Here is a 24,530-nt window from a genome sequence, read left to right as displayed (position 1 = left end):
GCCTAGAGTAGTGCTAAGTGGTATGGGGGACATAAAGAGGAATAAGACTCAGAGTCAGCCTTCAAGGACCTGGTTAGGAAACTAAGACTTCAACTAGTGAAACTTTGCTCATACTACGAAGCATTATGTACCATTGAATGCATATCAGTCAATTGATAAGCTTTATTGAGTGATTTCAGTGTTCTTTTTGCTGTACATGCAATAGAAATTCCAAAAAGTGAGATACTGTACATGATAAAGGAGCCACTATCTAGATGCCTGATGATTTCTTTGACAATGCATATGGTGAAGAGCTGAAGAAAAATAAGGGAGTCATTTTCACTGCAAAATAAAGTCATGGCATTATTTGATTTCAAGCTAGGTTTCTTTAACATTGTATGAAAGGACCAAGTTGCAGAGTTGCAACAGCGGATGAAAATGATGATAAAATAATGCAGAGAATGAAAATAAGAACATTTTGACAGGACTTTAAACTTTTCAGAAGACTTTGACATCTCAGGTGGCGTTTGATCTTCTCAAACCACTCTGTGCTAAGTAAGGTGGATAATGCCTCTATGGGTCTTAAGAGCCTTAGTGGCTCCTAGCTCAGCATTCTGTGGGGAAGGGGGGTTCTTTCAGTGATTTATCATGAAGTGTTAAATCTCTATTTCCAAACCCAATTTAGATCCTGCTGTTCCTACACCAGTATACTCACCAGAAGTGTTGTTTATATCCTCTCGGTACTATGAAGAACAAAAATTTACCACCACCTAACTCATTAAAAATGCTCTGCAAGCCTGAGGCGCAGAAGCCACAGTATGAACACATAGAGCTCAGTCCCCCTTAAGGACACTTTATTTCATGAGCCTCTCTAACTCAGAATCATTCTCTTCCTCAGAGCCCCTTTCTTAAATGCAATATTAAACCAGAGGCAAGTATGTGTTTTTTTCTGAATGTAGTTCTCTTACCAGTTTTCATTTCAGATGTAGGATGTGCTGGGTTAATATTTGTACTTCTGGCCACTTTCAAATCTTACAATATTTTTTAAATCTGACCACAGACTTTAACATTAAAAACATGCACACACCATAGAACAATGCTGTCCTTTATTTGCCTTCCAATACAAATATTTTTGAAGGCTGACTCTCTTTCACCTTGTATTTTCTAATACTGCTACCTCCAACTTAATCCTAACTGCTTGACAAGGTATGCGTGTAACGCAGTGTTATTATTGCCTCCGGCTAGCTTCATGTCATCTAGTTTGTTTTTTGCTCCCCTCCTTTGACAGTATTATCAGGACCAATTGTGAATCGGCCAGATGCATTTTCTCGCAAAAGGGCAAATCTAAGACGGCTTGTGTTTTTCCCTCTTTCTTTCAGGACTGCTTACATTAAAGGAGTTCCTTTTTTCATGAAACTGAGCTTGCTTAATCAGAGATGGAGCAAACAGACTGCAAACCCTATCAGCCTCTGTCAAAAGTCAAGCATGAAATGGACCTAGCTTATACTAGTTCTTCCGATGAGAGTGAAGATGGAAGAAAACCAAGACAGACATACAACTCCAGAGAAACTCTGCATGAGTATAACCAAGAGCTGAGGATGAATTACAATAGCCAGAGTAGGAAGAGGAAAGAAGTAGAGAAATCTACTCAAGGTATGTTTTTATTGGATTTTTATAGCTAATATTATTTCTCATTAGGGAATGCTTGTATGCATAAACTTAAGTTTCAAAAACAAATTTGCTGACGTTAACTGGTTAATAATTCGCGCTACTTACATATGCTTAGAGAATCTGTTTCATATGCCAATCCAGCTGAGGTTGTCGGATTGTGCATGAATTTGGATGCAACAATCCTCTTATCAGAGCATTCAAAATTTGTCTAATCCTACAAATAGCCATTTACAGACTGAAGGATAAATAATTTATAGTAAGATGAAAAGTAAACAGCTAAGTGCTTTTCAAGCCATTGCCTATATGGGACAAAAGTCTCAAATAAATATTTGGCATCTAAAAGAGCTTTAAAAAGGTTAGTGGGGACTACCAAGCAGAGGTCCAGAAAGTTTGTCCACAGAATGCTGCAACCTTGTGCAACACAGTCCTAAGGGAAGGTTCAAGTAATTCGTTTTAATCTTCCCTATTTATTCAGCTAAAGACTGAAACTTTGTTATGAGTAATTTTATTCTTCTGCGTAACTGGAAATTGGAAAATGTCTTCTTATGGGAATTTTTCTGGGGGTGTTCTATTATGCTTTAAGAAATGTGTAGTTACCATTCAAATATTTCTCTATACGTTTGTCTTTACAGAATATGAACTTACAATTGTGAGTTGTGGATTATGGAATTGGAGTGTAGAGTAGTTGACTTAATAATGTTGTGAATTTAAATAAGAATGTATTTCTGGTGACAGTTTGTTCTAAAAGTATAAGCAATTTTATATTAAGTCAGTATAAAGAGCTAGCCAGCCTCGGATTTTGTCTCTCTGCATTGTGATCAAAATGAATTTTGCGACGAGATAAGTTTGTCTTTAAAGATGTCATCCTAATTTCCTTTTAATAACCTATTATTACTCAATAAGTTTATTTTTTAACATCTTTATTGGAATATAATTGCTTTACAATGTTGTGTTAGTTGCTGCTGTATAACAAAGTGAATCAGCTATATGTATACGTATATCCCCATTTCTCCTCCCTCTTGTGTCTCCCTCCCACCCTCCCTATCTCACCCCTCTAGATGGACACAAAGCACCGAGCTGATCTCCCTGTGCTATGCGGCTGCTTCCCACTAGCTATCTATTTTACATTTGGTAGTGTATATATGTCCATGCCACACTCTCACTTTGTCCCAGCTTATCCTTCCCCCTCACCGTGTCCTCAAGTCCATTCTCTACATCTGCGTCTTTATTCCTGTCCTGCCCCTAGGTTCTTCAGAACCATTTTTTTTTTTTTTAGATTCCATATATATGTGTTAGCATATGGTATTCGTTTTTCTCTTTCTGACTTACTTCACTCTGTATGACAGACTCTAGGTCCATCCACCTCACTACAGATAATTCAATTTCGTTTCTTTTTATGGCTGAGTAATATTCCATTGTACGTATGTGCCACATCTTCTTTTTTTTATTTTTTAATTTATTTTTTTAAAGTATTTATTTATTTATTTATGGCTGTGTTGGGTCTTCGTTTCTGTGTGAGGGCTTTCTCTAGTTGTGGCAAGCGGGGGCCACTCTTCATCGTGGTGCACGGGCCTCTCACTATCGCAGCCTCTCTTGTTGCAGAGCACAGGCTCCAGACGCGCAGGCTCAGTAATTGTGGCTCACAGGGCCAGCTGCTCCGTGGCACGTGGGATCTTCCCAGACTAGGGCTCGAACCCGTGTCCCCTGCATTGGCAGGCAGATTCTCAACCACTGCGCCACCAAGGAAGCCCTGTGCCACATCTTCTTTATCCATTCATCTGTTGCTGGACACTTAGGTTGCTTCCATGTCCTGGCTATTGTAAATAAGGTTGCAATGAACATTGTGATACATGACTCTTTTTGAATTATGGTTTTCTCAGGGTATATGCCCAGTAGTGGGATTGCTGGGTCGTATGGTAGTTCTATTTTTACTTTTTAAAGGAACCTCCACACTGTTCTCCATAGTGGCTGTATCAATTTACATTCCCACCAACACGGCAAGAGGGTTCCCTTTTCTCCACACCCTCTCCAGCATTTATTGTTTATAGATATTTCAATGATGGCCATTCTGAGTGGTGTGAGGTGATACCTCATTGTACTTTTGATTTGCATTTCTCTAATGATTAATGATGTTGAGCATCTTTTCATGTGTCTGTTGGCAATCTGTGTATCTTCTTTGGAGAAATGTCTATTTAGGTCTTCTGCCCATTTTTGGATTGGGTTGTTTGTTTTTTTGATATTGAGCTGCATGAGCTGTTTGTAAATTTTGGAGATTAATCCTTTGTCAGTTGCTTCATTTGCAAATATTTTCTCCCATTCTGGGGGTTGTCTTTTCATCTTGTTTATGGTTTCCTCTGCTGTGTAAAAGCTTTTAAGTTTCATTAGGTCCCATTTGTTTATTTTAGTTTTTACTTCCATTTCTCTAGGAGGTGGGTCAAAAAGGATCTTGCTGTGATTTATGTCATAGAGTGTTCTGCCTATGTTTTCCTCTAAGAGTTTGATAGTGTCTGGCCTTACATTTAGGTCTTTAATCCATTTTGAGTTTGTTTTTGTGTACGGTGTTAGGGAGTGTTCTAATTTCATTCTTTTACATGTAGCTGTCCAGTTTTCCCAGCACCACATATTGAAGAGGCTGTCTTTTCCTCATTGTATATTCTTGCCTCCTTTATCAAAGGTAATATGACCATAAGTGCATGGGTTTATCTCTGGGCTTTCTATCCTGTTCCATTGATCTCTATTTCTGTTTTTGTGCCCGTACCATACTGTCTTGATTACTGTAGCTTTGTAGTATAGTCTGACATCAAGGAGCCTGATTCCTCCAGCTCCGTTTTTCTTTCTCAAGATTGCTTTGGCTATTTGGGGTCTTTTGTGTTTCCATACCAATTGTGAAATTTTTTCTTCTAGTTCTGTGAAAAATGCCATTGGTAGTTTGATAGGGATTGCACTGAATCTGTAGATTGCTTTGGGTAGTATAGTCATTTTCACAATATTGATTCTTCCAATCCTAGAACATAGTATATCTCTCCATCTGTTGGTATCATTTTTAATTTCTTTGATCAGTGTCTTATAGTTTTCTGCATACAGGTCTTTTGTCTCCTTAGGTAGGTTTATTCCTAGGTATTTTATTCTTTTTGTTACAGTTGAAAATGGGAGTATTTCCTTAATTTCTCTTTCAGATTTTTCTTCATTAGTGTATAGGAATGCAAGAGATTTCTGTGCATTAATTCTGTATCCTGCGACTTCACCAAATTCATTGATTAGCTCTACTAGCTTTCTGGTAGCATCTTTAGGATTCTCTATGTATAATATCATGTCATCTGCAAACAGTGACAACTTTACTTCTTCTTTTCTGATTTGGATTCCTTTCATTTCTTTCTCCAACAGTGACAGTTTTACTTCTTCTTTTCTGATTTGGATTCCTTTTATTTCTTTTTCTTCTCTGATTGCTGTGGCTAAAACTTCCAAAACTATGTTGAATAATAGTGGTCAGAGTGGACAACCTTGTCTTATTCCTGATCTTAGTGGAAATGGTTTCAGTTTTTCACCATTGAGAATGATGTTGGCTGTGGGTTTGTCATATATGGCCTTTATTATGTTGAGGTGAGTTCCCTCTATGCCTACTTTCTGGAGGGTTTTTATCATAAATGGGTGTTGAATTTTGTTGAAAGCTTTTTCTGCATGTATTGAGATGATCATATGATTTTTGTCCTTCCTTTTGGTAATATAGTTTATCACATTGATTGATTTGGATATATTGAAGAATCCTTGCATTCCTGAGATAAACCCCACTTGATCATGGTGTATGATCCTTTTAGTGTGCTGTTGGCTTCTGTTTGCTAGTAGTTTGTTGAGGATTTTTGCATCTATTTTCATCAGTGATATTTGCCTCTAGTTTTCTTTTTTGGTGACATCTTTGTCTGGTTTTGGTATCACGGTGTTGGTGGCCTCGTAGAATGAGTTTGGGAGTGTTCCTCCCTCTGCTATATTTTGGAAGAGTTTGGGAAGGATAGGTGTTAGCTCTTCTCTAAATGTTTGATAGAATTCGCCTGTGAAGCCATCTGGTCCTGGGCTTTTGTTTGTTGGAAGATTTTAAATCGCAGTTTCAATTTCAGTGCTTGTCATTGGTCTGTTTATATTTTCTATTTCTTCCTGGTCCAGTCTTGGAAGGCTGTACTTTTCTAAGAATTTGTCCATTTCTTCCAGGTTGTCCATTATATTGGCATATAGTTACTTGTACTAATCCCTCATGATCCTTTGTATTTCTGCAGTGTCAGTTGTTACTTCTCCGTTTTCATTTCTAATTCTGTTGATTTGAGTCTTCTCCCTTTTTTTCTTGATGAGTCTGGCTAGTGGTTTATCGTGTTCTCAAGGAAATAGCTTTTAGTTTTATTGATCTTTGCTATTGTTTCCTTCATTTCTTTTTCATTTATTTCTGATCTGATCTTTATGATTTCTTTCCTTCTGTGAACTTTGGGGTTTTTTTGTTCTTCTTTCTCTAATTGCTTTAGGTGTAAGGTTAGGTTGTTTATTTGAGATTTTCTTGTTTCTTGAGGTAGGATTGTATTCCTAAAAACTTCCCTCTTAGAACTGCTTTTGCTGCATCCCATAGGTTTTGGGTCATTGTGTTTTCATTGTCATTTGTTTCTAGGTATTTTTTGATTTCCTCTTTGATTTCTTCATTGATCTCTTGGTTATTTAGTAGCATATTGTTTAGCCTCCATGTGTTTTTATTTTTTACAGTTTTTTTCCTGTAATTGTCATCTAGTCTCATAACCTTGTGGTTGGAAAAGATACTTGATATGATTTCAATTTTCTTAAATTTACCAAGGCTTGATTTGTGACCCAAGATATGATGTATCCTGGAGAGTGTTCCGTGAGCACTTGAGAAGAAAGTGTATTCTGTTGTTTGTGGATGGAATGTCCTATAAATCTCAATTACGTCCAACTTGTTTAATGTATCATTTAAATCTTGTCTTTCCTTATTTATTTTCATTTTGGATGATCTGTCCATTGGTGAAAGTGCGGTGTTAAAGTCCCCTACTATGATTGTGTTACTATCGATTTCCCCTTTTATGGCTGTAAGCATTTGTCTTATGTATTGAGGTGCTCCTATGTTGGGTGCAAAAATATTTACAATTGTTATACCTTCTTCTTGGATTGGTCCCTTGATCATTATGTAGTGTCCTTCTTTGTCTCTTGTAATAGTCTTTATTTTAAAGTCTATTTTGTCTGATATGAGAATTGCTACTCCAGCTTTCTTTTGATTTCCATTTGCATGGAATATCTTTTTCCATCCCCTCACTTTCAGTCTGTATATGTCCCTAGGTCTGAAGTGGGTCTCTTGTAGACAGCATATATATGGGTGTTGTTTCTGTATCAATTCAGCCAGTCTATGTCTTTTGGTTGGAGCATTTAATCCATTTACATTTAAGGTAGTTATCGACATGTATGTTCCTATTACCATTGTCTTAATTGTTTTGAGTTTGTTTTTGTAGGTCTTTTCCTTCTCTTGTGTTTCCTGCCTAGAGAAATTCGTTTAGCATTTGCTGTAAAGGTGGTTTGGTGGTGCTGAATTCTCTTAGCTTTTGCTTGTCTGTAATGGTTTTAATTTCTCCATCAAATCTGAATGAGATCCTTGCTGGGTAGAGTAATCTTAGTTGTAGGTTTTTCCCTTTCATCACTTTAAATATATCCTGACACTCCCTTCTGGCTTGCAGAGTTTCTGCTGAAAGATCAGCTGTTAACCCTATGGGGATTCCCTTGTATGTTATTTGTTGTTTTTCCCTTGCTGCTTTTAATATTTTTTCTTTGTATTTAATTTTTGATAGTTTGATTAATATTTGTCTTGGCATGTTTCTCCTTGGATTTATCCTGTATGGGACTCTCTGCACTTCCTGGACTTGATTGACTGTTTCCTTTCCCATATTAGGGGAGTTTTCAACTATAATCTCTTCCAATATTTTCTCAGTCCCTTTCTTTTTCTCCTCTTCTTCTGGGACCCCTACAATTCGAATGTTGGTGCGTTTAATGTTGTCTCAGAGGTCTCTGAGATAGTCCTCAGTTCTTTTCGTTCTTTGTTCCTTTTTCTGTTCTGTGGTAGTTATTTCCACTATTTTATCTTCCAGGTCATTTATCCGTTCTTCTGCCTTAGTTATTCTGCTATTGATTCCTTCTAGAGAATTTTTAATTTCGTTTATTGTGTTGTTCATCATTGTTTGTTTGCTCTTTAGTTCTTCTAGGTCCTTGTTAAACGTTTCTTGTATTTTCTCCATTCTATTTCCAAGATTTTGATATCTTTACTGTCATTACTCTGAATTCTTTTTCAGGTAGACTGCCTGTTTCTTCTTCATTTGTTTGGTCTGGTGGGTTTTTATTTTGCTCCTTCATCTGCTGTGTATTTCTCTGTCTTCTCATTTTGCTTAACTTACTGTGTTTGGGGGTCTCCTTTTCACAGGCTGCAGTTTCGTAGTTCCCATAGTTTTTGATGTCTGCCCCCAGTGGTAAGTTTGGTTCAGTGAGTTGTGTAGCCTTCCTGGTAGAGGGCACTTGTGCCTGTGTTCTGGTGGATGAGGCTGGATCTTGTCTTTCTGGTGGGCAGGACCGCTTCCGGTGGTGTGTTTTGAGGTGTCTGTGACCTTAGTATGATTTTAGGCAGCCTCGCTGCTAATGGGTGGGGTTGTGTTCCTATCTTGCTAGTTGTTTGGCATGGGGTGTCCAGCACTGGTGCTTGTTGGTCGTTGAGTGGAGCTGGGTCTTAGCGTTGAGACAGAGATCTTTGGGAGAGCTCTCGCTGACTGATATTACGTGGGGCCAGGAGGTCTCTCGTGCTCCAGTGTCCTGAACTCAGCTCTCCCACCTCAGAGGCTTAGGCCTGGCACCTGGGTGGAGCACCAAGACCGTGTCAGCCACATGGCTCAGAAGAAAAGGGAGAAAAAAAGAAGAAAGAAAGAAAAAAATAAAATAAAATAATTAAAATTAAAAAAATTATTAAAACTTAAAAAAAGTTTAAAAAGTAATAAAAAAAAAGAGAAGAGAGCAACTAAATGAATAATCAAATCCACCAATGATAACAAGTGCTAAAAACTATACTAAGATAGACAAAAAAATCAGAAACTAGTCAGTCGCATACAGCTAACCCCATGTCTACAGTTGCTCCCAAAATCCACCGCCTCAATTTTGGGATGATTCGTTGTCTATTCAGGTATTCCACAGATGCAGGGTGCATCAAGTTGATTGTGGAGATTTAATCCGCTGCTCCTGAGGCTGCTGGGAGAGATTTCCCTTTCTCTTCTTTGTTCACACAGCTCCTGGGGTTCAACTTTGGATTTGGCCCCGCCTCTGCATGTAAGTTGCCCTCTGGGGTCTGTTCTTCGCCCAGCCAGGAGGGGGTTAAAGGAGTGGCTGATTCAGGGGCTCTGACTCACTCAGGCTCGGGGGAGGGAGGGGTATGGAATGCGGGGCAAGCCTGCGGCGGCAGAGGCCAGTGGGACATTGCACCAGCCTGAGGCGCACCGTGTGTTCTCCCAGGGAAGTTGTCCCTGGATCACGGGACCCTGGCAGTGGCGGGCTGCACAGGCTCCCGGGAGGGGAGGTGTGGATAGTGACCTGGGCTTGCACACAGGCTTCTTGGTGACAGCAGCAGCAGCCTTAGCGTTTCATGCCCGTCTCTGTTGCCCGTGCTGATAGCCGCGGCTTGCGCCCATCTCTGGATCTTGTTTAGGTGGTGCTCTGAATCCCCTCTCCTCGTGCACCCTGAAACAATGGTCTCTTGCCTCTTAGGCAGGTCCAGACTTTTTCCCGGACTCCCTCCCAGCTAGCTGTGGCGCACTAGCCCCCTTCAGGCTGTGTTCACACAGCCAACCCCAGACCTCTCCCTGGGATCTGATCTCCGAAACCCGAGCCTCAGCTCCCAGCCCCCGCCTGCCCCGGCGGGTGAGCAGACAAGCCTCTCGGGCCGGTGAGTGCTGGTCGGCACCGCTCCTCTGTGCAGGAATCTCTCCGCTTTGCCCTCCGCACCCCTGTGGCTGCGCTCTCCTCCGTGGCTCTGAAGCTTCCCCCCTGCCCACCCCCCATCTCCGCCAGTGAAGGGGCTTCCTAGTGTGTGGAAACTTTTCCTCCTTCACAACTCCCTCCCAGAGGTGCAGTCCCGTCCCTATTCTTTTGTCTCTGTTTTTTCTTTTTTCTTTTGCCCTACCCAGGTACATGGGGAGTTTCTTGCCTTTTGGGAAGTTTGAGGTCTTCTGCCAGCGTTCAGTAGGTGTTCTGTAGGAGTTGTTCCACATGTAGAAGTATTTTTGATGTATTTGTGGGGAGGAAGGTGATCTCCACGTCTTACTCCTCTGCCATCTTGAAGTGCTCTCTACTCATTCAGTTTTTATTTAGCACTTGCTGTGTGTCAGGCCTCAAGTCAGATGCTGGGGATAGAGATGACCATGATAGTTTCTGCTTGTAGGAAACTCATAATGTGGTGGAGAAAATAGGCATCCAACAAATCATTACAATTAAATGTAGTAAGTACTTTTACAGATAAAGTGCTATGGAAGTACATGGGTGAGTCAGGGTCCATAGAAAGGTGATATTTGATCAAGGTCTTCATATTTGAATAAGAGTTTACTAGGAAAAGGACATTCCAAGAGGGTAGATTAGCAGGTGCAAAAGCATAAAACTGTGAAAAGGCCTAGCATGATGAAAATTTCAGTATGAAAAGCGTGAGGTGCATTGGCGCCAGATGACAAAAAGTCTTGCATGCCCAATTTAGGAGTTCCTTTTTTTCTTTAAACTTTTTTTTTTAAAAAAGCTTTTAAGTGATAGAGAACTTCACGATGAATTATAATTTTTAGGATGAGAATTGTAGAAGCGAATTGTAGATGTGTAAGCAGCAGTATAGAAGATTGATTGCAACTGGGGAAAATTGGGTGCAGGGAGACAATCTGTGAAGACACTGAATTAGCCCAGGCTAAGAATGGTGATGAATGTCTAAGCTCTGGCTGTATCAGTAGAGGTGAAGAAACATATTCAAGAGGTATTAGTGTGGTAGAATTGATAAGACTTAGTAATTGATTACTTGTCGAGGTTGAAAGAGATAACAGAGTCAAGGATGACTCTAAATTTCAAGGTTGGAAAACTGGGAGGATGGTGATCCATTTACCAAGAGAAGTAAAATAGGAGTGGGTTTGGAAGGGAAGAGAATGAGTTTCTTTCTGAACATGTTAAGTTTAAGTTGCTTGGGTGACATCCAGGTGGATTTTCCTGTCAAGCAGTTGTTAATGTGTGCCTAGAGTTCAGGAAAGATCTGGACTGTTGATATAAGTAGATTTGAATTCACAGGTTTCTTATAGTAGGAGATGCCTGGGGATGGATGAGATTACCCAGGGAGAATGTGTAGAGTGAGACCTGAAAAAAGTCAAGGACAAAAACCTGATTCTATCATCCATGAACTGAAATAAACATGTTTTCAACCTATTTAAATTTTTAACTCGCACCATCCTTTGCTATATTGAGTTATGTAAAGTATAAAGATCCAGGAGGTGAAGGTCTAGAAACTTAGGGTCTTCTTGCCACTGACTTCATGATCTTTAGAGATACCTAGGAGGGAAAATATGTGCCTCTTTGGGGAAGAAATGAATTAACCTACATTAAGCAACATGGTGGGCCCCGTGATCATCTTTTCTGTGAAGTCTGGAAACCTCTTTGTTATTCTAGTTCATATATTGCTACCTATGTGTTAAAAAAAATGTTGTTGATTTTCACAAATATATGGTAACATCTTGCATCAGCCTAGCTAAAGGTGAGCCTGACATTATTTTTAAGGAATAAAATTCTCAGAAAATCATTGAGTTTTAAGATAGGAAGGAAGAAAGGTAACATAGTGTTGATTGGGCATCTGCTATAGTGCCAGACACTGTGCTAGATGCCTTTTAAGCTCACCAGCTGTGCAGCCTTAAGCAAGTTACTTCAGCCCTCTGAGCCTGTAAAGTTCACTGCAAAGTTGACTTCATCATCATCATCATCAATACCATAATCACAATAATAAAAATAAAAGTAGTAATAATAATTTAAAAAAAAACTTGAATAGTACCTGCTCTGTTCCAGGACTCTGCTAGATGCTTAAATTTACTCCTCATGCATGCCTTATGAGATATGAGAGGTTATCTCCAGTTTACCAATGAGGTAACTGAAGCTTGGAGAGAAATACTTTGCCAGTTTCTGCAGCTAAGAAGTAGTAAGAGTTGAGTTTGGAGATCAAGTCTGTGACTCTCATATGTACATCATGAGGTTGTGATATGGAGTAATTGTGATCATAAGTGTGAAAGTTTTTAGGGACTCAGTAATTGTTAGTTTCCCTTCATTTCCTTCCCTAAAAGCCTTGTCAGCCTCTTTGTGTTCCGATGACCAAGGGTTTACAAGGAGGTTTAAAAAGGTTTTCTGTTCTGATTTTTCTTTAGTAAAGGGTAGATGATATGCTATGTAATTTATAATGAAATATTCCTGAGTCTGTTTGTTGTTTTCCACTTTTTAGGGAAGTTACAGTGTCATTCAATTCAGGGCTTGTTGGGGGGAAATATTAATAAGAGGAAATACTTGATCCCATTTGAAAGTATCTTCATATTCTTATCTTTATTTGCTGAGAAAACAGAACCCCCCCTCTGCCACGTACACAGAGTGCTGGATTTTAAAACTGGTTTTCTTATTTTCCAAAAGCTTTCGAATTAAGAGATGGACACTAATCTAATATTATTCACAATTCTTTGCTAATAGGATGAACGAGCCTTAGGCAAGCTTACTTTATATGATTTTTGGTAGGTAATAGCAGGGGTACATTTCCTGGAGGCACACGGGCTGGCAACTGTTCCCAAGCAGCCTTACTTCCAAGGGAGGCATCAGTTAACTAAGAAATTAGTATAAAACAAATGAAAAAAAAATGGATATATAAATCAAGATAATAATTTTAGTTATGAGAATTGCCCTATAATTTTTATAACAGGTAAGATTAGTTTTGAATATAGCCATTTTACTGAAAAGTAATTATGAATGAAAGTCACCCATGCATAAAAAAAAGGTATAGGGAGGACCTATTACAAATCCCAGAAGATCGTAGACTCCTGAGATACTGCAGCTGACACAGACATTTCATTTCTCCCTTCTTAACCTCTGTTTTGTGGCTTCTCTTTCTCCTAATATGGTTTTTGTTTGGTTGTTTTCTGCTTTCTGTATTACAACCTAAACCTAAATCTCACATTATCGCCATCTGGTGGAAAAAAACTAAAACTGCCAATCTGTATTTACCAAGATTACATGGGAGCAAAGCTTATCTGTCATCCATCTATCCATCCATCCATTTTTTCAGTTACTCATTTATGCATCAAACATTCATCTAGTGTCAACTGTTCCAGGTACTTTGTTAGGTGAATGCAGTTCATCTTGAACTAAATGGGCACAAGTGACTATTATTTTCCTCTTAATTGCCCCTGGCTAATAAGCCACTTCATCCCACAGCAGAAGCTGCTCAAACAGTATTGCTGCTTGTGGGTTCAAGGTGTAGACAGAAGCCCAGATTTGAAAAGCACATTTCTTGACTCTTATTTCAAGCACTTAGCAGTAGTATAAACTCTTGTTGGCCTATGTCTAAACAGTTTGGATAACAGTTCCTACAAAAATCTTGAAAGAACTCAACCTCAGAATCTGTATTTACGTGGTAAATATCACAGATGGCAGGTGTAATATAATGTAGCAAGGCCTATGAAATGAAAATTTCAACAGCGTTTGATCACCTGTGATGAATTTTCTGCCGTAAGCATGTTATGCTTCTAGTTGTCACAAGTTTCTAGCATAAAAATCTATAATGATTGCCCAAAAAATTAAACTCTAAGAGAAAAGTTATTTAGCAACACCTCCAATTTGCTCATGTCTTTCAGCCAGTATAATTTGTTTATGAAAACTTAATAAACAATTATTTATATAGCATCTGAAACTGGTATGGAATATCAACGGCACTTGTGCCACTGCTCTCTCTACCTGTCCCATGGCAGACATCCCTGATCAAACAGTGGTGCTCTTTCTTGCTGAGCCCAACTGCAGCCTCACATCCTTATCAACACAGCATTCCATGCAAACATTGTCAGTCAATTAGAGTTAGCAAGAGAGATGAAACCTATTTCCTATCTGTGGTCTGCTTATCTGTGCCAAGTTCTGTGTTAAACTCTGAAGATATAGATGAATAAGAAGCAATCTTTGCCCTCAAAGAATTCAGAGTACGTTTAGGAAGGCAGGTATAAACCAGCTACAGTGCTGCAGTATGATTGATGTTGCAATAGTGGTGTAGGTAAAGTACTATGAGAGTCTAGAAGCTAGAAACATGTTCTCTCTTTGGGGAATGATAACAATGATTATAAGTGAAATATCTAACATTCATTAAGCACTAGGCATTGAGTAAGGCACTTTAGATGGATTATGTTATTTAATCTTCGCCATATGCTATGAGGTTGGGAATCATTATTATCCCCATTGTAAAGATGAGTAAAGTGAGGCACAGAGATGCTAAATAACTTGCCCAATATTACAGAGGTAGTAAGTGATAGGACTGGGATTGGAACCCAGGCAGTCTGACATTAGATCCAACTGCTGCATGCAGAGATAGCTCCAAATTCAGATCTTAAGTTCAAGGAAATGGTGTCACTGTGTGTGTGTGTGTGTGTGTGTGTGTGTGTGTGTGTAATCATCTAGAAATAGATGGTTCCTGAAGTAGTGAGAGTAGAAAAAATCATCCAGTGAGAATATGTACAGTCAGAAATAAAGAGAGCCAAATATAATACCCTGAGAAACATCTGAATTTAAAGTAGTGGGCAGAAGAAAAGAGTTGGTCTTGAGATGTCAGAGAAGAATCAAGGGGAAGAGGTATCGCATAAGCTAAGGGAAGAGGCTTTCCAGTGGGAAGATGTGACTAAATAGTCAAACACTTCAACAAATAGAATGAAAATTGAGAAAAAGCAATAAAACAGGCAATTAGAAGGTCATTTCTGACTTTAGACCAGAGATTCTCTACCTTGGTTGGACATTAAAATTACCTAGGGAGTTTTACAAATCCCAGGGCCAACACTGCTCCTCAGACCGATTAAATCAGAATTTTCAGTGGTGGGACCCAGGCATTAAAAAAATCTCCTCAGGGAATTCCAATGTGCATCCAGACGAGGATCCACTGCCTTAGAGTAAACAGTTTCAATAATCTTAGAGAAAGACGCCAAATCCAAGGATTTGAAGGGTGAGTACAACTGAATATAATGACTGGAATAAGGCTCTACTGGAGAATGTTTCGGAATCTCAGGTGGAAGGAAAGGCTTTGAAAGGGTTCATTGCTTCCTCTGAGGCAGGAAGTAAATTCCAAAACGGAGTGGCAAGTGTTGAAGTTCGAGTCTTGGATAAAGGAGGGGAAGGTTGTCTGCTGAAAGTGTGCATCAAGTCAAGAGCTGCAGATGAGTAATGAGGGAGTTTTTTGACCTGGCCAAGATGGAGTGTACATACATATCTGCAGCTCAGGTGAGGCAGGACGGAAGATGGAGATGTGGGAATATTAATGACAATAAATATTACTGACCACTATGTGTCAAGTAGTCTGCTGAGTGGGTTCACATATCGCTTGTATTTAGTCCTTGTCATAACCCTATGATGTAGCGATAATCGTCATGACCCCTATTTTATAGAAGTACATAGCTTGAGTAAATAGCAGAGCCAAAAAGTAAATTCATGACTGATGTTCTTTCCTCTACACTGTTAGGTGCAGCCCTAGTACCTGATGTCCACGCTGTGCTCCATGCTTTAAATATTTGTTCTCATTTGAAAAAATGGTTTCCAAAGAGTATTGAGTGCCAAACTGAAGTTGGAAATTCTTTATTTTGGGGGATGCCACTTTGTAACAGATTTAAAGGAGATAGGGTGTTTACTTTATGTGTTAAAGTTTCTTCTAATGAAAAGGGAACTCCAGACTCTCCTCCATATTGTTACCGGTGATCTTTGTAAAAACACAAATCAGATCACACCATTCTTCTGAAAATCCTTCAGCACGTCCCAATGCCCAGAGAAGTGGTTCTTCACAGCAGGGGGTAGAGGGGGGCGCACTACTAAATGCTTTGAGAGTCTAATCAAAGCTCTGTATCTTCTTTGCAGAAAAAAATGCACACACACACAATATCTGCCATGTATTTCAAGGGTTTCAGGAAGCTTGAAGTCATTCTACATCCATGGACCATGGGTTAAGATTCTCTGCTAAGGGAATTTCATGTTCCCTGAGTTAATGCAACTTAGATCTTCCACGATCTAGTACTAAAAGTAGAAGCTACAAGGAGAGGCTGTTGGGGGTGGAAGGCTCAGCCCCTGAATTTCACCTTCCCTTGGCATTCAGTCACCTTGATTTATTATGTTCATCATCAGCTAGGAAGTTTTCTACCCAGTGCTAAATCCACAGATGGTCTGCATTTTGTTTCCGACAAGGGAGACAATATTTCCTTATATAGACATTTATATAACACACCCCTACATACAGATGATTTTAAGTTAGGCTGATGTGTACAAAAATATATATTGCACAGGTAAGTTTGGAAGCCGACTTTGGAGAAGGGAAGAGAACCAAATAGGTGGAAAATTGGAGGAAGGATATTTACAGTGATGCACTATAGAAGTTGTACCTTCATGCAACCTTCAGGAAGTCCTCATTTCTGTAAAACTCCCCTTTGCTCTTCATCATTTAGCCACGAGTATAGGTAGCCACAGTCAGTCACAATTCGTCGCTTCCTAGATACCAAGTCATTATCAAATGGGAGGCTCATCTAGTGGGGCTAAATTTCATGGAAGTAATTCTCTATATAGATTCTTAAACTAACTTTATAAAACAATACACAGTTACCACTAATTATAGACATATTACACAGTGTGGTTTTACCTTTGACCATCTCTCTTGTTGATGGACACTCTTTCTCCAGGAATAGCTCGGTCAGTTTCCCAATTCTTCAGCCTTGCTGCTTCTGAGGCTACATGACCTTTTGCTCTCAGTCTGAAAATATCTCATCTCTGCACACTCATCCATTCAACTGCCTATCCCTGAGCCCACTTTGCTTAATACTTTAACCCTTTAATGCTTCTTTCTCAATCTAGATTAAAACCTATACCACAGTATGGAGAATAATTATGGTGTTTTCTTCTTAAATAACTCTTTACTCAGTGGAATTATGTATTTTCCTTTGAGGATCTACATGATTTCAGAAGGAAAAGACTGGCTCCCTGGCTGAGTGTCACAGAAGTGACTATGCCCTGGGAAACAAAGCAACTGTCCTCTTTTTAGGTGCATAATCTGGTTCCTCTTTTTGAACTGCTTCAGCTACAGGGAAGGCTCAAAGGGGATATATACCCTGGGGTTGTGAAGACTGGGAGAAAAAAGCTTTGTTCTTTTCCTTTTAACTCTTTAGGGCCCATTTATTATATGGTTAACACAAAGGCCGGACAAGGGTAAGTCAGATCATTTGAATGGCAAACATGATAGATAACATGGCTGGAGCAGAGAGACTATTGAAGATTGATGAAAAAGGGAGGTTGGTGAAATATAGAAGAAAGCAGTTGCTAAACCTAAAAAGTGAAGTGAAGGGGCATGGATTTGTTTCAATACATAACAGGGAAGCTGTGGCATCTTGAAGGATTCATAGAGTTCATTGAGACCATATCCATGTTACATGTTGATTCTCTTTTAATACAACGGTTTGAACAAGATTTCAGAATTGGCATTTGAAAATGTAGCTTTATATTTCTGTGAACAGTAAAAAACAGTTTTAAATATCTGCAAAGGAATGACTGTGAGGTATGCCAACATGTCCTGTCAGGAAATCGCCCTGTCAGAAAACTGTTATTCTGCTTTTTTGGTCATCTGTGATGCAGAACTAGCTTCATATACAAATAAGTTCTATTTATTATCTTCAGCACTTTTCTTTCTCATTATAATTCTGAAAGGGTCTAGAGGTGACAGAAGATAAATCTTGAATCTTCTGGAACCTTGGAAATATTCTCATTTGAAGCCTTTATACTAAAAGCTGAGGATTCTGCTGTCCCGTCAGTATAAACTGAACCATATGCAGTGCTATTTTGGTGCCAGTCATTCCTGTAACACATGAAGTATTTAATTTTATTACTCTTGAGTCTTTAACTGTTTGGGCAAATGACCATTTGTGTCTTTTATGTCATGTAAGAAGAAGTTAGAAATGAGCTCAAAGGCAAAAAAAAAAAAATGAAATTAATAAGGACACGCCCAAACCTTTCATAGAATTTAAAGGTTTAAGGTAAGATTCATTTCTCTACCTTCAACCAAGACATTTACAAGGCTTCACTACTAAAGTCCAATTATGTCTCCTCATTAACGGTTCAAGTCTAGAGTTTCAAGAACACTTTAAAAAATTATCACATTGACATACAAGTAGGCCGAATGCTAATGTGTCTGAAATTAAGCAATAAATATGGTCCAAAACCACCTTCACTAATTGGAAAAAAGGTAATCTGTGGTATTGAAAAATGAGAGAAATAAAGACACAGACCTACTAGAGAATGGACTTGAGGATATGGGGAGGGGGTGGGGTGAGATGTGACAGGGTAAGAGAGTGTCATGGACATATATACACTACCAAATGTAAAATAGATAACTAGTGGGAAGCAGCCGCATAGCCCAGGGAGATCAGCTCAGTGCTTTGGGACCACCTAGAGGGGTGGGATGGGGAGGGTGGGAGGGAGGGAGATGCAAGAGGGAAGAGAAATGGGAACATATTGTATATGTATAACTGATTCACTTTGTTATAAAGCAGAAGCTAACACGCCATTGTAAGGCAATTATACTTCAATAAAGATGTTTAAAAAAAAAAACAAAAAAAAAAAAGAAAAATGAGAGAGTCAAAGGAAATGCAGAATTTTATTGTACATTTTCTATGTATAAATACACATATATTTTGTGATCATCATTTATATGTATGTAACATAATTTATAGTTTTATATTTATATAATTTATATATGTAACTTAAAGAAACAGTGAGGTAGATTAATTTTTAATGGAACGGCTCTCTGATTTTTTTCCTATTGATTGCATTTTCTTAAGCAAGGCATACTTGTATATAATAATGGAGAGGCAAAACAGAAGAGAAGCTATATGAAGTAGCATCTAAAATTCGAACATGGATACATGCCTCCTGTTTTTCCCATAGTTTCCCACTCCAAATGCCCTAAGCTCCAAGTACGCTCAGCAAGTGTTAGTGGCTGGCAAGCTATGTGTTTCTCAATTGTTCCTCTCAAACTACCTCTTATATAGATGGCAATAAAGCTGATTTCTGCTACATCCTAACTATAACACACTGCCAAGTCCATCAGTCAGCATGCTGTTTCCAAGCCACACTGTGGTTGGCAGGGCCAGTATATATGGTCAATGGGCTATGCAACCTGTCTGATCTATTTGACTTACAATTGGGCTGGCTATGCCATCTTTCTGCCACCATGCTTTTGGAATTAACTTTAGAGCCTAGAACAGTATTTGGCACATAATAGGTGTTTGATGAATATTTATTGAACAAATGAATTCATTAAATGTGTCGCACTTAGTATTCTCTTCTGGTAAATTAAATTTGTAAGAGGCTCAAATTTGAATTTTGGCCACCTTGATTGCTATATATCTTTTTTACTTTTCATAGAAGAGCATTTGATAGTTTTAGTGTATGATGCTTTGTCTGAATGGTTTGTAGTCTTTGCCATACCATAAATAACAAGTTTAGATAAAATTGAAATATAAGTTCAAAACCTTTTGCAGTTAACAACAGTTAGCGTAAAATTCATTGACAAAAAGTTTTCTAAAATGTGTGAGTCTTCTTTTTCCCATGCCTTAGTTTGTAGAGTTGGATTTGGATGTGGGATTGGTTTAAGTGACTTTCTGTGTATGAGGAGGGGGTTATCCTGATCAGTTACTTCCAGTTTTATTGTACTAGGCTATAGATGTAGAAGCCAATGAAGAATGACCTCAGTGTAGAAATATAGAAACAAAGCTCGGAGGTGGCTTTGTATTGTTCATAATTATCTCATTCTTATCAATGCCAGCTGCCAGTGATGAGTGGAAAGGGAGATAATTCCAATTAAATGAGACTCCCTATTATTTAGACTTTTAATCGTGGTTATACTGTACTAGTAAGATGATCTAAAAGGTCTATTTGCAATTCTTATTTGCACATACTTAAATATTGTAGGGTTGACATGTACGTTTCAGGAAAAGTTTGGAGCCCACGTTTTTAGGGTTCTGCCTTCCTAAGAACACTGTGGAGGGCTGTTGTCCTGGATTTGTAATCTTATGTGATGTCCAGACTCAACAAGAGTGCCATCAGAAAGTTACCTTTTCAACAAACTTCAACAAACTAAACAAACTCTCATGAATCATTCTCTTGGTCAAACACTTGAACTTCTGCTAAAATAAAGCTTAAAAAAATAGAAGCTGTAAAAAGGAACCCAATTAAGCAGTTTTTATTACTCAGGTTCTGAACCAAAGTTCAAAGCACTTAAAATTGAATCACAAGGCTGCCAAGGACCTTCAGAGAACATGCCTTCAGGCAGGAACACACAAAACCTCCCCCTCTACGAGTTTTGTGAAATTTGGTTCTATTTCACTTGTATCACCAAGCTTTGGTGATAGTGGGGTGTGTTGATTTTTCCTTCCCTATGTAAGTGTAGCAGTTCTAATTATTCATTCTTTATACCCTAAGTCTCACCAGAGTTCAACGCAGTAATCACTGTTTTCCAGAGGAAGCATTCAATAAGTATTTGTTGATTATTGATTTTGAAGGCATCAAGGGATTTGTACCATTTTCTAGTGTTTGACAATGTTTATTGCTGAGCGTATTTTACCAGAATTCCACAGGTAGAACTTTAAGCCCCTTTCCCCTTGTCCCATCCTTGGAGATTATGGATTAAAACCAGACATTATTAACCAGTAACTGGGCATTTTTTATAGTGCAACATTTTGCACATAGTGAGCCAGGGATTGAACAAATATTTATAAATTGAATTAAAAAGTTGGATACCTTGGTTTTGATGTATTTGTTGATAAATTATTCAGGATGGTATAAGAGAAAGACTACTGAACTAACAGTGATTTACTTAATAGCCTAGCACAGTGTCATTACAGAATAAGTGCTTAGTAACTATTTCCTCAAAGAATGAAGGCATTGAATTGAATGAATGAAGCCTTGGGCACCCCTTCCCCTGCAACTCTCTCAGGCAATTCCTCATACCTTCCATCCTGCCTCAGGCATGACTCTCCTCTGAGGCTACTATTTCTCCATCAGCCACTTTCTTGGAGCTACTCTTCACTCTCTCACACTCCACAAACCTCAGTTCCCGCTGCAGCACTAAAACCCTTATGTTAGAAACCAACAAACCTCAATAAAACAAAAATCCTGCTCCTTTGTGGTGCATGCCATCTAGCTATACCACTTTACCAACCCTACTGGCATGGTCCCTTATTTCTTTATTGTTTTTGGAACTGGTAAAATTCTTCCTGTTGATTCCAAATGTTGGTATAGCCCCAGGTTCACTTGCACCAGCTTTCATTTGTGGCTGAAGCATTGTTATAAACCTGCTCTTCCCCTCTCATCACCTGGCTGGGTCCTTCTTAGCCTGCAAGTCTCCATCTAGACACTGCCTGCTCTGGAAAGCCTCTCTTGGTCCTGTGCAATCTCAGCTAGATGCCCTTCCTATGTGCTCCTACAGCACTCAGTACATATTCCTACCAAAGCACCAATCACTCTTAATTGTAACTGACTCTTAACTTGTTTGTGTCTCCAACTAAACTGTAAACTTCTTGAGGGCAGGGACTGTCTTTTTTACTCTTGTAGACTTTGCTACATAGGTAAGTTCTCAAAACATATTTTTTCTTTTAATAAGATAACTTTTACAAGGTTTTGTTTCCTCTTATGTAAAATAAAGATGATATTTGCTTACTGTGGTACAGAGGATCAACTGAGATTGCATACATAAATCATTCTGAAAGCTGCTGGGACACAAATATTATTCCCAATTGTCAAATCCTTTCACAGGTGCCTTCCACTCACAGAATGCCAATTACAGCCATTTTCAGAGAGTGACTTCCTGCCCATTCTTAGGATCTAGGAAATTGTGTCACTGGAAATAATATGAAAATGAATGAAGCGGAACATTATGTATGGGAATAAGGACACATGCTATGTCCACACCAGCTGGTCTGAGTTCATTGAGGATCGTAAATTCTTATGTATTTGCTCTGTAGCTTAACTATATGGATGAGCAGTAGTAGAAACAGGCTTAACAAACTTTTTGGCTCTGTCATAGTGATTGTAATTGTAAGACCTCCAATTAAGTTGCTGTGGAACACCAGAGAATGGTTTTCACTTCAGATCTTCTTGAGAATGTCTGCTAAAAATGACGTGATTAACACCAGATAATAAAAATTTTAAATCCTGAAAGAATATTGATGAAAATCAAATGTCTAACATCCATCTTTTTCAGTATTGTAGTCATGCATATTAACCAATTAGATTAGAAGAGCCTTCCTCTGCTATAATCTACCAGAAGTGTCATGGCTTTTGTTACACTGTAGCTCTCTAAAAACTCTATCCAAAGTAGTTCAGCATGTACTCCCTCTAATACTTGCTGATGGCACTGACCTCAAAGACCTTTCAGTAGCAGATGAGTCTTATCCTGTTGGATTCTTTATCACCTTCTATTGCCTTCATGCCACAAACCCCTTTGAAAAGTTTTGTGATCCAATCTCATTTCAGTTACTATCATTGCACACCTATACATATAATCAAAACTCTGTACATATTAATAGGTCTATTATGTTGGGAATTCTCAGGAACTGTTAAAAAATTGAACAAATTTATCTGAACACTTCCCTTCATTGGTAGAATATAGGAGGCACATTCTAATTGATGTTGTAGTTGAATAAATGGAAATATTGCTCTTTATTATCCGGACGGCCTTCCTAAGTAAGCATCCACTGGATTATTTTACAATTTAGTCTACTCAGAGTGAGAATGGGAGAGTTTCTAATCTTCTAGGGGATTTTTCTTTCTTCCTTGAAAGGTTATGATAACTAGAATTCGTAGCTCATAAAAAGCCCAAATCAATATTGCCATTGACTTAATCCACATAAGAGGCTTAACTTCATAGGTGACTTCTGAAAAGCTGAAACAAAACAAAAATCAGTCTCTGTTGAGTTCCCAAGTTTAAAATAAAGTTGAAAGCTGTTGCAGAAAAACGCTTCTAGGCTAACAAAGACAGCGCGGTAGGACCCCGTGAACAATTATATTTCAGCAAATAAATGCTCATGCTTTCCCATTTTCAAGAACAATAAGAGCTAATATTTATTATGTGTCAGACACTGTGCTAAGCATGAACTTTAAGACAACCCTATGACATTTAGACACACTTATAATCCCAGTTCACAGGTGATGAAATTGAGACTTAGAGAGGGAAGTTACCTTTCCCAATATGACACATCTAGTAAGTGGCCTAGTTGAGACTTAAACATATGTCTGCTGGATACTAAAGATCATGTCCTTTATTTTTTTTTTAAACACAGGGTAAATACTTGCTTTATTTATAAAAATATTTATTTATTTATTTACTTGGCTGCGTCAGATCTTAGTTGCGGCACGTGGGATCTTTAGTTGCGGCATGCGGGCTCCTAGTTGTGGCATGTGGGATCTAGTTCCTTGACCAGGGATCGAACCCGGGCCCCCTGCGATGGGAACGTGGAGTCTTAGCCACTGGACCACCAGGGAAGTCCCTAAAGGTCATGTTCTTAATCAATATACTGTGTATATAAAATTCACTCATCAGATATAGTAGTTGATGTTCAAATAGGTCTATAATAGAAGATGATGCTCGTTACCTACCATTAGAAATATCTGTGTGATTTTCCTAGATATAGGGAAACACCCTGAGCCTCTGCTCTTTAATGTCAGGAATCCACTGTGATTGGCATCAGGCCAGTATGGCTGTGCATGACTATAGTGTATGCCATGGCCATGGGACAGTGTTCTTTTCTTTGTCAGAATAGCTATCTAGGATTAAGGTCAAATTCTTGACTTTATTCTAACATTATGCTCTAACTACTTGAATTAACTGAGCCAGAGGTAGTGTACTCACTGATAAACAATTTATTCCAGGCCTTCAGTTTAACAGCCTTTCTTCTTTTGAAATTCATACCATCTGACTTCTGTTTTCTCCTTCCTTCTGCCTCATTAAAGTGGTCTATCAATCTTCAGACTACTGACAGGTGTTTTTCAGTGTCTGAATTTTGCATCATTTCATTCTCTACTAGTATCTACATGAAATCCAACATTGAGGTTAACAATTTTTCTAACGTCTAACCCTTAGAGTTCTTTGGCATCTTTAGTAAATGCACTTGTCGAGATCACCAAGGCCTCCACGTTGCTAAATTCAGTGGTCAGTTCTTAGTTCTCATCTTGACCTTTCAGCAGCATTTGACACCGTTGATCACTCTTCCTTCCTCTTCACTTGATTTTCAGGATCTCTATATTCTTCTGAGTCATCCTATGATTCTCTGTTGGATCTTCCTCATCTTCCCAACCATGAAACATTGGAGGGCCCGAAGACTTCTTCTCTTCTCTTTGAAACACTTATTCCCGCTGTCCTATCATCCTGTCTTATGATATTAATACCATTTATATGCTGAAAAAAAAATTCACAGCTCCGGCTTGGAACTTTCCCCTCAAATTCAGATTCGTATATCCAGCTGGCTATTTTTCATCTCTACTTGGGTGGCCGATAAGTATCTCAAACTTAACATATCTATACCAAACACCTCTTGTTCTCC

General features: G+C 38.7%; 1 protein-coding gene across 3 annotated transcripts in view; it reads left to right on the top strand.

Moving 5' to 3' along the window:
- Positions 1 to 1,415: 1,415 nt before the first annotated feature.
- The window catches only part of TENM1 (teneurin transmembrane protein 1), a 570,000-nt gene continuing 546,885 nt past the window's right edge, over positions 1,416 to 24,530 (top strand). For all 3 annotated transcript variants that reach the window (XM_068532554.1, XM_068532553.1, XM_068532552.1), the window contains exon 1: positions 1,416 to 1,632. In XM_068532554.1, coding sequence (XP_068388655.1) covers positions 1,416 to 1,632 — 217 coding nt within the window. The remainder of the gene's footprint in view (positions 1,633 to 24,530) is intronic.

This window comes from Eschrichtius robustus, chromosome X (genome assembly GCF_028021215.1).
Source record: "Eschrichtius robustus isolate mEscRob2 chromosome X, mEscRob2.pri, whole genome shotgun sequence".
In the NCBI taxonomy this organism is placed as follows: domain Eukaryota; kingdom Metazoa; phylum Chordata; class Mammalia; order Artiodactyla; family Eschrichtiidae; genus Eschrichtius; species Eschrichtius robustus.
The sequence above is the reverse complement of the archived record's forward strand: the minus strand, read 5'-3'. Positions and strand labels throughout refer to the sequence as shown.